This window comes from Peromyscus eremicus, chromosome 9 (assembly GCF_949786415.1).
Source record: "Peromyscus eremicus chromosome 9, PerEre_H2_v1, whole genome shotgun sequence".
Lineage (NCBI taxonomy): Eukaryota > Metazoa > Chordata > Mammalia > Rodentia > Cricetidae > Peromyscus > Peromyscus eremicus.
This window is the reverse complement of record NC_081425.1, coordinates 54,174,350-54,189,982: the sequence shown is the minus strand read 5'-3', so window position 1 is coordinate 54,189,982 and position 15,633 is coordinate 54,174,350. Positions and strand designations below refer to the sequence as shown.

Below are 15,633 nucleotides of genomic sequence, written 5' to 3'. Positions count from 1 at the left end.
ACCTATGGGCAAAAGGAAGGGGAAAAAAGCTACCTCCCTTTACGATATACGGAGGAAAAGCTGTTAAAATCCTGAAGTCATGTTTGATGATCTGCTCTCATATTTGATTCTATTCCTAGTTAAGCACAGTCACAAGACAAACTGCCTACTACATAATAGTGGAACATTTCAAACTGAAATGTACTTGATGACATAAACCTTTATGACATAAACAGCAGCACATAATATTCCCAACAGGCTTGTGGGCAACTCATCTGAGTAACAAAGATTATCTTAAAGGCACCCACACTATCTTGAAAGTGCCTTTCTGTGACATTATTTGAATATGTCAGGGCTGGTTTACTATCCCAGGAACTCGGAGCACTTAGGAAGGCCTAAACTAAGTTCCCCTAATTAAACCTGTTCCCGATAGAGGAAGAGAACAATGTTCATGAACAAAGCAACGAAAACTTTGTCATGCCTTTGTCTCATGAACTGCATTGGTGTTGCTAAGTCCCATTCTTTCCAGGTACAGAAACTGTTCCAGGTGCTCAAGGCTTTGGGGTAGGGTGGGTGGGTGGGGATGGGAGTGGAGTGATACCCCAGAATGAGGTTTAAGAACATACTCAGATGTTATGGAGAAAGCACCAGTGTGGCTGAGCCGAGTAATGTGTTGCTTTGGCTATTTAGGAAAGGAAGATCCCAAGTGGCATCTGAATTGAAACCCCAATGAAAACTGTTTTAACACCAAGGGAACAAGGCATATAGCAAAAAAAAGAGCAGAAGCCCTCCTGAACAATGGGAAGAAAGCAAGCCTGCGCGCCCACTGACTGGAGGAGGCCGGGATGAGGCCACAAGTGCACAGGGCCCAGACCAGCGGGACAGAGAGACTTCAAACAAGTCGCTGGGTATGGTTTCAATAGGAAACATGGGAAGCTTAAAGTGACAGAGGCCACGATGTCATTCGTTCTAAAACACCTTTCATCTGTGTAATGGCGGGTGGATGAGTGAGGATGCAGGAGTAAGGAGACCAGTTCAGGACCCTGGCAGGAAGGAGATGAAGAAGTTCAGATAGGCCTTGAAATGCAGTCTAAAGGAGTTGGATGGGCACCCCCAGGAAGAAAGGACCGAGGATGACTAAGAGGTATCTGGCCTGAGTGAGCTGGGTAAGGTGCTTTAGCTAGAATGATGGTGTCCTGATAGTCAACTTGCTAAGATTAGAACCACAGAGGGACAAACCTCTGGCTGTCTGTGAAGGCATTTCCAAAGCAGGGGGAAGGACTGCCTTCAGTGCAGGTTGTACTATCCCGGGGCTGGGGCCCCAGACTAAATGAAGAGAAAGAGAATGGGACACTAGTATTCATCACTTTGTTTCCTAGCTGTGGATACAATGTGACCTCAAGCTCCCTTCCTCTACCATGCCATTCCCATCACCATGGATTGTACTCTAAAACTGTGAACCAGAATAACCATGTGTTTTGTGACAGCAATGGAACAAGTAACTAATTAGGCCGGGATATGCTCGAAACACTTCACTCAACACTCAAAGTGACTACACAGGTAGCTGGCATGGAGGTCTGGAGCCCTAGGGATGTCAGCTGCAGACATTTCAGAGTCATCAGCACATAGATGATGCTCAAAGCAAATAGTAGAGAGACCCAGAAATAACCAGTGACATGGGAAGAAAACTGGGCCAATGTGTAGTCTTACAACCCAAATGAGGAAGTGTCTCAACGTATTAAACACAGCCAAAGTCATGAAGGTCCGAGAGATTAAAAATGGCTGGCAACAGCATGAGGCTAGAGGGAGCAGGGCATGAGGGCACACGCCTGTAATCACAACAGCTGGGGGTTTGAGGCTCCAGAAGGACTGAGTTCCACACAAGCCTGAACTGTGCTGAGACCAAAAGGAAAGGATGGCAAGAAGGGAAATAGAGTCAGTCAAACAAGACAGGTAGAGGGGGGACAGCCAGAGTGGGGCACAGAAAAGGAATGTGGTGATTTAAATGAGAACTGTTCCCCATAGGTGTGGGCATTTGAACTTGGTTCCTAGTTGGCGTCACTGCTTGGGAAGTTCCAGATCCTTTAGGAGGTGCAGCCTCATAGGAGAAAGTACATGAGAGGATGAGGAAGTGGCTTTGAGAGCATATAGCCTTGCTTGGGTTCAAGTTTGCCTTCTCCATCTTCTACATGTGAATAAGCGTATGATCTCTCACTAGGCCGTGGTGGCATGCCTTTAATCCCAGCACCTGGGAGGCAGAGACAGGAGGATTGCTCAGTTTGAGGCCAGCCTGGTCTATAGAGTTCCAGGACAGCCAGAACAACAGATAGACCTTGTCTCGAAAAACAAATGAAAAAAAAAAAAAAATAAGTTATGATCTCTGAGCTGCCATGCCTCCCCCATTATGGAGTCTCTCCGGAAAATGGGTTTACATAAGCTAAAGTAAACCCATTTTCCTTAGGCAGCCTCCATCACTGTATTTTATCATAGCAATAAAAAATAACTAATAAATAGAATGAGAACACAGTGATCTGGTGACCCAAAGGAAAAAAGGGTAAGCTAATCACAAAAGAAAACCTAGCTCAGACTAGTACCCAGAACCATAATAATGCAATCACATGACTGGTAACATAACCAAGCTCCTGGGATTCTGGAGAGAAAGGGCAGTGTACGAAAAAAGAGGGCTAATTCTTCACTGTCCACTGTGGGCAGTGAGCACAGAACACAGAAGTAAACAGCAACGGAATATTTATAAGATATTTAAGGGGTGGGGCTAGAGAGATCGCTCAGCACTGGCTGCCCTTGTAGAGGACAGGACTTAGGCTCAGTTCCTAACACTCACATGGCAGAGTTTACAACCCTAGAACTCCAGTCCCAGGGGATCTGATGCCCTTTTCTGACCTTTGTGGGCACCACACACATGTGGTGCACATAGATGCATTTTATCTTTCAAGTAAAATCTTTTAAATAGATTCAGGAGCTGGGGAGCTGGTTCAGTGAGCAAAGAACTTGCAACACAGGCATGAGGACCTGAGTTTGGATCCCCAAAAGCCATGTAAAAGCAAAGTATGATGGCACATGTCTGTTGGGGGCTGTTACACAGAGAAAGGCATATCCTGGAAACCTGCTGGCTAGTCTGTGTAGCCAAGTCTGAAAGCTTCAGGTTCAGTAAACAGCAATAGAGGAAGAAACCTGATGTCAACCTCTGGGCCATACATATGCTTAGACTCACATACACAAAAACCAATCTATCAGCCTACCTTGCAATGTGGGACATTTCTTACCTACAAGAGGTTTTGTAATAGCATGCACTGATCATTTGGAAAATGCTCGTTTTCTGTGTTCTTCACACCTTCTAAAAAGTGGTTCATTTAAAAAAGGCGATATCAAAGTATTTTATGTTATACTCACTGATCAGTCAAGAAGCTGTTAAGTGCAGTCACGGGTACATGTTTTCTAAAATCTTAATTTCCTCTTAAAATGCAACCCTCCTTACTGATAAGACAGGGTTCAGTTTCTGTGGTAGATCACTGCCTATCCATGACATTTACAAGCCCGACAAACCACAATTTTTCTATCAGTTGATCCATCAAGTAAAAATCATGGTTTTGTGAAAAAATAGCCAGGTCAGTCCACACAACTCAATCATACACATTCCTAGAAACTTCTGAAGTGCTTGATGCAAACTTCCCACTTCATTACACACAATATTTGAAGAATGAGATGTAGTGAAGTTTATCATTATTAGTGCTTCAGAGATATTTAATGAAACTAATATCATTTCCTGTGACTGCCCAGCAAGTACTAATATGATGACAGTGTGATGTCATTGTCATGGCCCATGCTAATAGGCCAGTAATCCCACTCATGACTTAGTTTTGCTTCATGAGTATAAATACCAACATATTTTGGGGTAAAGGCAAATAACATTTAGTAAAATTAGAAAAACAGTTGATTTCATGGATCTTCCAAAAGGGGACTCAGGAAAACTCCATGGTTCTGTTTTTACATGAGCAAGAAACTGTCTCATGCACAGACCATGTTGCAAAGCAGAAGAATGACGTGGAAATAACGGAAGTCAATTATTCTAGAGTATGAAGGCCAGCATCACAGTGGTTGCCCTCTGCGGAGTAGTGCTAAGTGGGGCCTATGGCTTTCATAACAAGCCTTCACCTATTTGACCTTTTAGGGGCATGCATTAATTTGATAAAATCTGAAAAACAAAGAGCTAAATACACTAGAAGAGAAGCCACTTGTTCCTTTTTCTCCTTCTCTGCCCAACCAGCAGTTATGAAAACAGTAGACATGCAGAGGAGCCACAGAAAGAAAAACACTAGGAGGAGAGCTTTCCTCCTTCTATGAAAATTTTACAAAACAGAAAGCCCCTCTAGAAAGTCAAAGATCCGCTAAATCTTACCATAGCCATGCTAGGTTATCAGGCTGTATGTTACCCCACAATCCCTGCAAGACATAGAAGGTAGTCCGTCCTCCCACCCCCCAAGACCCAAACAGAGAAGTGTCAGAAAGCAGAACCCTCTATTAGAGTGAAACATGTCCTTCACAAAATTCATGAGCACGCAGGAGAAAATATACCTGAAAGGGGGAATTGTGTGCCAATGGAGATCTTGTAGCATTCTTTAGGCTTCGCTGCTGAGCAATGAAACGGATCAGGCAATTTGTTTCTGGAGAGCCCCGGACACCGACTGTAGACCGTCGCCTGATCTTCTGAAGGGAAGATGACTTTCCTGCAACAAAACGCCCTCACACATCAGAATGAAAGATGGCTAAGGTCAGTAATTGTGTCCTGTGCTAGTGATGGGCCACCATGAGTGAGAAAATAGAGTAAATACATGTTACAGGAAACTAAAAAATTACTGGCAAAATAGCTCATGTATAAACAGTTGGATAGAGACTTTCACTTGACCACTGATTTAATTCACGTTTCTAGATCAGCACTTGGCACATAGAAGGCCATGAATCCTCTTAGTTTTCATTTGTGTTCTATATCCCCAGTACATGGAGAGGGCAGGAGTAACAACTTGATGCTAAGAATCTCTCCTTGTTTATAACATAAACCATGTACCTATACTATACTGTACTATGGTTTCACCTACTGTGGTCATCCAAACTCTGAAAATATTGCATGGGAACAGGCTAAAGCAATTCAGACTTAAAACAACATGCTATTCCAAGCACCATAAAATCCACTGTCCAACAACATCTGGCCCAGGATGTGCCTCATCTTTCTGAAGGTAATACCTATGCCTTATATGTCACATACCTCAGGTCACTCACTGGCTATCTGGGCTGTAAGACAGTGGAGGTTCGCAGCAGTAACTGCACTCAAATAAACATTATTTTACTGTGGTTCACTCCAGCCTCAAGAGCAGTGATGGCAGTAACTCAGCTATGCTAGAAGTGCTTCTTTTAAGTGACCGCAAGGTATCTAAGCAGAGAAACAACGCTTTGTGATGGTTAAGCTTGATTCTAAACTCAACTAGCTTGATAAGAACATGTTTCCGAGAGCCTACTCACAGACCAGTAGGCCACATCTCTTACTGTGGCTAATTTATAAATTAAGCACAATCACTGGTATGCATGTACGCATAGCAAAAGTCAGTATCTATAAGCTTTATTCATACCTTTGGTTCTACAAATTTACGAGTGCTCATGGAAGACAGCGCCTATGTGGCTGGGGCCAGTGAGAGACTCCTATATTCTGTTCTTATTTTTTTCAAAATAATTCTTTTACTCTGAGACAAGCTACTTAAAACCTTCAGTGTATCATCCTGAATTTTGCCCATGCACACAAAACTGAATCTAGTCTCTTCGGCGATAATTCTGAACAACACAGAACGAATGCCACTTTGGCTTAGCCGAATTCAAGCCTTACAAAGTATGGTGTGATTGGCCCCTCCAGTGCCTCATTATCCTTCTTTATGATATCCTTCTTGCTGTTCTATTACTCAAAGAACTCCATTCCCACATTTCTTTCTCCATCTAGGTCAGATTTGACAGGTGAATTTTCTTCCTGAGGTTGAAGGAAATCAGCCTCTGGATCAATTTTCTCTTTGTGAGTTTGGAATGAGGTACACAACTTGCCAGCGCTATCCTTTCTTAACTGCCTTTCGACTTCCTCTTAGTTTCATATACGATGTTTTCTAGGGTGGCACAAAGAACGACTGACTTAGGAACACTGTGTTGGGAGTCCTAGCACCCCTTTGGTCCCTGCTGTCCATGGCGAGCTGTGATGAGCACAGAAGTCTCCCCAAACAAGCCAGTCTGCAGGGTCAATACAAATATGCACAGCAAGAAAGTCAGTCAGTATAGACATGTACAATGGGGCCTACTACGGCTATTTTTAAAACTGAAAAAGTGCAATACGAGAACTTCTCTTACCTGAAGGGGTCTTAACAAAGCTTTCAGGTGTGATTCCCAACTGCTCTACAGTTACTGTGGAGAAGTCCAAAGGTGTCTTAACCGTACCGGGGTTGCAAAGATTAGGAGTCCCGTCTTCTATATGCTTCTGAGGGGTCACAAGCTTCCCGGCTCCCAAGATAAAAGAGGCATTTTCTGAAAACGGACAACACGTTGCAGAGCTGAGCAACACAATCAAGAAAAAACACTCAAACCTTCCGTCTAACCGAGGCAACAAGTCACCAACATACCAGAATTACTAACGGCACACTCCTTGGATTCAGAGAGCGGCTCGTCGTGTGAACTTGTATCCATCTGGAGATGTAGGACATAAAGAGAAACAAGAATAAAAAGTGAAAAATAATCCCAGTACAAGTCAAGAAGCACGCGACGGAACTCTAACGAAATCTGTACTAGAGGAACATGTGGGGAGAGAATTCGGGGCGTTCTGGTTAAAGAGATGCTATTGACCTAACAAAGCAGACCTTACCTGACAAGTCGGGCCTGTCCATCCCTGGACCCCGGCCGGATAACAGACCTACCTCTTACACTCGAGGCCCGCGCGTTCCCTCAGACAACGACGACAAGCGTCGCGCAGGCTCCGCTTCAGAAAGCACCAGAGGCCCGGGAAGGGAGCCGGCTTGGACTCCTGCTGCCCGCTGCACGCCTGGACACACCACGTCCAGGCGAAGCGAACTGGTCTCGCTACCCGCCCGCAAATTCAAACTGCGGCCACGCCCCCCGCGGAGGGATCTTCCCGAGCCGTCGTCCATGTGCGAGCGTGCGTCCCGCTCCCTCCGGTCCTCACCGCCGCGCTCTCGGACGCCGCAGGGAGACCTTCGTGTATCCCGGGAGAACCACGGCCAGCCCTGAATGATGCCCTAGCGAGACATACCTGCGGCAAAGTAATGTCCTGGGGACTACCTATGAGTCCCGCGGAGCAACACTTCAGTTAGCTGACAACTCCGCCTCCAACCTTTGGATTGGCTGCTGCAAACTTCGAAAATGAACCATTAGACCAATCGCGACATAACCGCAGCATGGCTAGTTTCCCTCATTAGCCAATCCCAACACCAGCCGTTACCTTGGTGGGTGGGATGGTAGGAGGGGTTGAAGCAGAGCAAGGCGCTGACTGGAGTATGGGACTTCAATGTCCCGCCTCTTCCTTAGACTCCGCCTCATTATGCAAATGAGAGCTGCCTACACTCCAGCGTACGCCTGCTCAGTAACGCTTAGAGCCACCCTTTACCAGTAGGTTCTGCTCTGATTCGCTGATACTCCTTTCCGTCAACCAGCCTTCAGCCTCTCTTTCCTCCCTCCGCCGACTGGCGTTAGTCTAAGCCCACCCCCTCGCGGAACTCTGATTGGCTGAATGCCGGCCGGCGCCGAGCGTTGATTGGCGTTGCTCAGTGTCGGTCTTGGCGCGGTTGGGGGAAGGGCCGCTAGCAGGCTAAGGAGCCTAGGGGCGGGGTGGGAAGGAGGCTCGGCCAACCCCGGGGTGTGGGACTGAGAGTGCGTGCGTGAGGAGTGTGGGGCCGACCAGGAAGGTGGCGAAGGGCGGAGAGTCCGGGTGGGAGGCGGGAGGGGTGTCGCGGGCGCGGAGCGCGGCGGGTGGCGGGCCGGGGGCGAGGGTGGCGGCTCCCTCAGGACCCGGCGCGGGCGGCGCGATGCGGCGGGTCACGCTGTTCTTGAACGGCAGCCCAAGGAACGGCAAGGTAAGCGGCGGCGGGGGCGCGACCTGGGGACGGACCCCTCAGTCCCCGACAGGTCCCGGCACCCCGGCCACCGGAGCTCCGAGGCGCCGCTGTCACCTGAGCGGCGGGCCGAGGTCCCCTCCCACCTTCCCGCGGCACCCTCCTGTCCTTATCGGTGCTGAGTAATGCTCAGCCCCGGGAGGAGGCAGAGATCACCGAGGCGGGTGACCCTGGCCAGGTCGGGAGAAGGCAAACTCCAGGGGACGGTTGAGTGACAACCTCAGAATGGGGACCTGGTCTGCAATGCTTCCCTCCTCTTTCGAGGTGCCTGGGGCCCCCTGCCCTGACACTGTGCAAAACTTTTGTACACGTTTTATTGTGTCGCCTTGTTTTGGTCACTTCGAGGACTGTGACAGCAGACCAGAATGACTTGATTTGACAGTAGCCTTTGCTGCGTTTAGGCCTCCGTGGAGGGCGTGGTGCTAAATATTTTTCCGATGTTACAGCAGCCTCCTGCCCCACCCTTGAAAGTTATTTGGAAAATGTTGGCTGTTTCTGGCGGACTGGTAATGTGTGGTTAAATGACCGCCCCACACATAAGTAAGCCTGTTTAAAGGCTCAGAAGTAATGAAGCCTTTTAAAGTTTCAGTTCAAGGTACATTGGCCCCACTCTACTAATTGGCCGGAAAACTCTTAATTCCTACACGTATGCATAGCAAAACTATTCAAGAGTATTAAGGGGGGGGGGGGGCTTTTCAACTGGTCCGTAGTTTTGAGTAAAGGGACTCTGGAAATCTGAACCACAGTGAGGTTTGTGCTCTGCCACTTTGTTGTCTTAAAATTTGCTATTCATACAGAAATAGTATTGGCATAAGCTCTACCAGTGCTTCAGAAAATATGTGCCGCAAGCAAAGGCTCTTACCAGTTCTGATCGTGAACTTTTCCTCTACCAACTCTCGAGCTGGCTGGTTTTCATAAACTAAAGTCTGTGGTTACTGAGAGATTTCATAGATGCAGTGTGTCACTGTGGCTGTGCACTTGGACCAGTGCTGGCCTGTGCTGTGGTACTCCATGAAGTCCCAGTGTTCAGAGGCCCTTATGAATCCTCAACTCTAAATTTCTTCTGAATCCACTGCATTTTATTGTCCCAAAATTGAGTGAGTTGCTCTTTGTATATTATTTAAATTTTTTAAAAACCTTCTAAAAAGTTTTAAACTTTGTGTTTGACTGTGAGTTTCCAATTTAAATCTTATTTACTTAAAATATTTTGAAATTTCAGAAGATTGGGGAAAGTGCATCTCAAATAATGGTGCATGCATATGCTTTACAAGCAAAGATGGTAAAGTCTGAAGTGAAGAATACTGACATTTAATATTTCAAAGAAACTATGCCCTAAGTCCTTCCTACTAAGCTAGAGAACATAGGTTTTGAAGCTGTTTCCTCTCCTTTCGGTTGATGGAAAAATATATTCTTATTTTGTGTTCACTGGTGTTTTGCCTGCATGTCTATCTGTGTGAGAGTGTCAGAATCCCTAGAACTGGGGTTTCAGACAGTTGTGAACTGCCATGTGGGTCCTGGGAATAGAACCCAGGTCCTCTGGAAGAATAGTCAGTGCTCTTAACTGCTGAGCCATCTCTCCAGCCCTCTAAAATGACTCTTATTTGACAAGATCACAATACTGCCTGCATATGTATATGGATGGATATGTTGTATATACATAGCAACTATATTTAATCAGGGGTGTCGTAAACATGGTGTGGATGCTCATTAAAATATTCCCAAATGAAGTGCTACTCTGAAATAGTTTGGTTTCCTGTCTGTAAAGTAGATATATCATTTAGATTGCCTCCTTACTTACCTGGTTTCTATTTTTAATCCCTTAGTCATGAGAACAATCTTTTTTTCGAGTAGGTTTCCCTCTTACAGCTTGCTTTGTGGCTATGGGCTGGGAAGTAGGAAGGCCCAGATCTCATCACCGTGCATCAGGGTATCAACATGCGTTTTCTGTTTGTGTAACTGATAAGTGCTCTTAATGTTGATGAAAGAGCTGGTTTCTCCTAAGTGAAATGAAGTACCGTGGAGGGTATAAGATGACCCATTGGGATTTAGGAAGGAATGTATATTATTTTTGTTTTTATTTTAAAACAAAGTAATTTTAAAATGTGGCTTTCCTAATGTGGAAAACATGCGGGCCTTTAGTCACTGAACTTGTTGAGCTGGTCCAGAACAGAGGCCTGCACATGTGAGTAGGTTGATCACCAGCACCGGTTGGTTCTCTCTGACATATGATATATAGACGCCTCTAAGTACATTGGAGATTGACATCATTCAGTCTTAACTGAATAAGCCAATGCCAAGTGACTTTACCAGATTACCTCAAAGACACTGCAGATTGAAGCCAGTATTGATTATGCAAGCACAGTAAACACTGAGAAGGTGGCAAAGCTGACTGCTTTTCCTGGCATTAGCTGTAAAGTTAAAATAATAATAATAATAATAATAATAATAATAATAATAATAATAACAATAATAAAAGGATCTCAGAAGCCGAAGAGTGCCATGTTTTAAGAAAATTATTTGAAGTTTCCCTTAATCATTGCTATTAATAGTCAGCTTCTTCTTTGGGTTATATGGTTCTTTGGCTGATTATCCAGTGGTATGATGAGGTCATTTGAATTACTAAGACTTGAAAAAAAATGTATTTTCCTGTACATGCCGGCAAATGGTCTTGGGTTTTTTTGTTTTTTGTTTTTTTACTTTGTCTTAGTTTTAAAAAACTTTTAGAGGTTGCTGGGCAGCCGTGGCACACACCTTTAATCCCAGCACTCGGGAAGCAGAGCCAGGTGATCCCTGTGAGTTCGGGGCCAGGAGGTTAAAAGCATTGCACAAGCAGCTTGTGTGATGAACAGAGTTGGATCCTGAGAAGCAGATGTTAGGTGGCTATGGTAGTCCACCAGGACTTCCAGCCCCTGAAGGCAAGGATGAGGGCTCTCAGAAGGAAGCTGGTTAGCATTGCTGCCCATGGTGCCAAACTCAAGGATCAGTTGAGAGACCCTGCCTCAGTGAATAGGTGAAGAACACCGGAAAAAGACTCCCCAAGTCACGCCTGGGCCTCAACACACATGTGCACACACCTGAATACACACAGGTGCCTACACACCTGAACACACGTACATGAAAAAGAATAAAATCCTTTATTGTTTGAAGACAACCTTATATTTAGCAGAATCTCACTAAAATTAATGATAAATATTTAAAAGGTCCCTGCTGGCCAGTTTGTCATCTGAGTAAATAAAAATCCTATCATTTAGGAAAACATTCCTGACAGTGGCACACTGTTTACAATTAAATAAATACACAACTGATTGAGCACGAGCCCAAAACTCTTCTACTGATGGGCTTTGAGGACTATACGCCCCAAACACTGACTCATTTGAATCATAGGGAGGAGGGGGCTGTTACTGGCTGCAGAAAGGTCAGCTGTGCCTACACCATCCATCTTTGCTCCATATGCTTCCCCATTTCCTTTGATCTCTTTCCTATTTATTCCCTGTAAAGGGTGGTATTAAGAACATGAAATGAGGGTTCTTACATCTAAATAAGACGTGTGCCCTGAGCAACCCTGTATTAGTGCCACCAATAACGAGTTGGTCAGATCATCGGCTTTTCGTGAACAGCATTCATTCATTCAGCTACCACTTACCAAGTACTGTTTGAGTGTGACCCTCCATGCCAAATGCAGCAGCTACAGGAAATAACCTGTGTTCTGTACTGACGTTTGCATTCTTAGTCCAAAAAAGAGCTTCCCTTCTATCGTTGATATCAAGTCAGATATGTGTGGTTGGTACCATCTACTCAGACTGCAACTCATTACATTGTTAGAGGTAAAAATCTGACTCCTGGAATCCAAACCTCAGTAAGAGCTTGGCATTCTTTTTTTGTTTGTTTGTTTTGTTTTGTTTTTTTTTCGAGACAGGGTTTCTCTGTGTAGTTTTGCTCCTTTCCTGGAACTCACTCTGTAGACCAGGTTGGCCTCGAACTCAGAGATCTGCCTGGCTCTGCCTCCTGAGTGCTGGGATTAAAGGCGTGCGCCACCACTGCCTGGCGAGCTTGTTTGTTTCTTAATATATTTGATGTATACAGAACATTGCAATATAAAATACTGATGTACATCAAAATGAAAGGAAAATCCTACAAGACATTAATTTTGTTTCTCTTTGCTGCTTTCCTAGTCTTTCCAAACTTGACTTTTTCATTTCATATTTCTATCAATTAGTGGCAACGTCTGCCTTTTCAATGCTTTTGTGAAGTCCATATGTAAAATATTTGCACAGTTATCCATTCTCTTGTCAACAGACTTGTATCACCTATACTTCTGTATGTGTACTCTAGCATAAAGAAGACTCCTAGAGTGCTTCAGGCACAGAAACACTGCGAAGACTTAAAAACAGCACTGTCCTCCAACCCCAGCAGGTCTGAGTGAGGCTGGCATATAGCATTCTATCACAATTCTCTGTGATTCTTACATTACAGGTTTGGGGCCGTAATTTGAGAACCACCTCTCCTCCTCCCCCTTCACCCTTTCCTTCCCCATCTCTGGAGAGATGGCTCAGGAGTTAAGAGTACTTACTGCCTGTAGAGGACTGGAGTTTGAATCCCAGCACCCACATTAGGTAGTTCACAACAGCCTTATAACTTCAGCTCTAGGACATCAAATGCCCCTGGTTTCCACAGACACCTGCACTCACATACAACCCCCCTCCAGATATATATTTTAAAAAGTAGCCCCCTGAGTCCAGTAAACGCTGCTCATATGCATGTGGTTATGGGACCATCCACTTGAGTATGGACAACCTACCCCTAACCATGTCCTCAAAGTAAAGTGACTCTACTTCCCTCAGCAGCCTCAACTGCCAATAGCTGCTCCAGCAAGGCCTCACCCCATTCATGTTGAAAGTTTGACTGACTTGATAGGATGGTACAGGTCTTTTGCAGGTAACTATAGCTACTGTGAGTTGATGTGTGCAACAGTTATGTCCAGAAGTCAAGCATTTCTCAGCGCTCCTCCTCATTTGCTAGCTCTTACATTCTCTCTTCCCACTATTCCTAGATGCTTCCTAAGCTGTGGGTGTAGGTGTGTGTGGGGGGGTAATTTAGATGATTCCCCCACAACTGAGTACTCACAGACACTTATACTTCGCACTCTGAGTCTCTCTATTAACTGTTACCCACTGCAAAAAAGAAGCTTCCTTGACCAAAGTTGAGCAACATTAATCTATGAGTGTAAAGATATTTATAACTCAGTTTGACAGCTTGAAAATTTAACATGACAGCAGTGGGTTCCTCTCTAAGGCCTGTGAGCTTTTGACCAGATTGATAGTACCAGGCATGAAATCCCTCCTCTAGAGCAAGCCTCATATCCAATGAGAAAGTGGTGGGTTATCCCTTGTATCTCTCATACCACTCTTACACCAGGGCACATCCTACCAGGCCAGTCTGTATTATATGGTCCAGCACTGAATTAAGACTGTTGATGTCTTTTTTCCTCCAGTATCCTGCATAGCACCTTTTGGTACTTTGTAAGCTAGACAGTACGGAGAGTGTTTCTCTGTCAGTCAAGGTTGATTTCTCTTACGTTCTGTATCTGAAATGAGTGCTATCTTCAGCAGTAGAGGCTTACCATCTAATTATGCTGGATAACCAAGAGTGATGGCAATAGCCTGTGGTTATTTTGGTTACCACTGGGGCCTCCTTGAGGCCCAGATAACTAGTAGGTAGGCATACCATGACCTGGCACTGAGATTTCTACTTAATGACCCATGTGTTCTGGAGCAGCATTGTCCACCCATGCAGGATACCCCCCCATCTCCCTCTCTCTCTCTCTCTCTCTCTCTCTCTCTCTCTCTCTCTCTCTCTCTCTCTCTCTCTCTCTCTCACACACACACACACACACACACACACACACACACGAATTTTTTAATAAGGCCTTTTCATAATCTTGAGTTTTGGTGAACACACTCCTGTTCCCTTCTCCGCCCTGTCTACCTTCCGTCTTCCACTTACCCTTCTTTCATGTGGCCTGTGTACTATCCTCTCTGATAATACTTTCTACTTGAGTTGCAAGATCATAGCTTTCCATACAGCTATTTCACAAACTCTTGATTTTGGTTAAGCCTTCCTCCACCCCCTTATTTCCCCACCTCCCACCAAGTGTTCAGTTTTAGAAGGTAATTGCAGATTGTTTTTTTGAAGTCATTGTGGGTACTTATATTCCCACCAGCAGTACTTATCTTCCTGCTGATTGTATTCTTTCCACTATTTAATATTGTCATAATTTTCTTTTTTCTTTTAAGACAGGGTTTCTCTGTGTAGCCCTGACTGTCCTGGAACTCACTCTGTAGACCAGGCTGGCCTCAACTCAGAGATCAGCCTGTCTCTGCCCCTGAGTGCTAGGATCAGAAGAAGCGTGCCTCACCACCACTGAGCTAGAATTTTCAATTTTTAATAGTGTCCTTGACCTCAAGAGTATTTAGACCATTTTATTTTAGGAGTAAAATCATTTTCACTTTTGAACTCTATTAAAATTGAAGGCAGAGTGAATTGAGTTCTCCATTTTAGGTTTAAATTATTGGTGCTTTGGTTAGATAAATCAGTATGCATAATTTAACCATTTCATACTAATAGTATGTTATATAAAATGTGAGAATATTAGACATGATATTTTAAAGGCAATACAGGTTTAATTAATAAAACTTAAATAACAGGTTATAATTTGAAAAAGGCAAATTAAAATTAACCATGCTCATACAGTTATAGCAGTCACTTCCTCAGCTATCAGGTAGCTTTTCCTCATCATGGTTTCTCCAACCAAGAAAGAATTGCATCTGAATAGTATAATATAGTCAGGGTGAATTTTTATAGCCTTGCGTCTCTGTTTACTCCATAAAACATTAACATTCCTGGTGCTCACTTTGTTTTCTTTTTGCTTGTTTTCTTTTTTTTCTTGATTCCTTAGTTTTCCAGCCAACATAAAAGTACCTATCAGGTTTTTAATATCTTGTGAATAGGCTTTACCAGTCAGTTTGTGGGGGTTTATCTGTTGTATGTTCAAAGTTGACTTCATGGGAAGTTGAAAACAGGGAACATGTTATCTTGATTACTTTTTTATTGCTGTGACTAGCCACTATGACCAAGGTAACTTATAAGGGAAGGTATTTATTTGGGGCTTACAGTTCTAGAGGGTTAGAGTTTATGACCTTCATGGCAAAGAGCGTGGCGGCAGGCAGGCAGGCAGGCAGGCATGGTGCTAGAGCAGTAGCTGAGAGCTTACATCTTGAGATGCACTCAAGAGACAGAGAGAAGCACACTACGAATGGCATGGCTTTCAAAATCTCAAAGGCTGCCCCTGGTGACTCACCTTCTCCAACAAAGTCACAGCTCCCAGTCCTTCTCATACAGTTCCACTGACTGGAAACTAAGCATGCAAGCATATGAGCCTATAGGGGCTACTTTCATTCAAACCACCAGAGCTGCCGTGACCCAC

At 44.6% G+C, this 15,633-nt stretch overlaps 2 protein-coding genes across 5 annotated transcripts in view; one reads left to right on the top strand and one right to left on the bottom strand.

Moving 5' to 3' along the window:
* Nucleotides 1-6,711, bottom strand: part of Cdca2 (cell division cycle associated 2) — a 34,201-nt gene extending 27,490 nt beyond the window's left edge. For 2 of the 4 annotated variants that reach the window (XM_059273413.1, XM_059273414.1), the window contains exons 1-3: nt 6,648-6,711; nt 6,379-6,552; nt 4,573-4,724 (exon numbers count right to left, since the gene is read on the bottom strand). In XM_059273413.1, the coding sequence (XP_059129396.1) occupies nt 4,573-4,724; nt 6,379-6,552; nt 6,648-6,711 (390 nt within the window). Of the gene's footprint in view, nt 1-33; nt 162-4,572; nt 4,725-6,378; nt 6,553-6,647 lie in introns of those variants that run through there. The other 2 variants (XM_059273416.1, XM_059273415.1) reach the window with 2 other exon arrangements.
* A 1,272-nt stretch (nt 6,712-7,983) lies between these two features.
* The window catches only part of Kctd9 (potassium channel tetramerization domain containing 9), a 29,101-nt gene continuing 21,451 nt past the window's right edge, over nt 7,984-15,633 (top strand). The window contains exon 1 of the mRNA XM_059273418.1: nt 7,984-8,111. Coding sequence (XP_059129401.1) covers nt 8,064-8,111 — 48 coding nt within the window. The 5' untranslated portion in view covers nt 7,984-8,063. The remainder of the gene's footprint in view (nt 8,112-15,633) is intronic.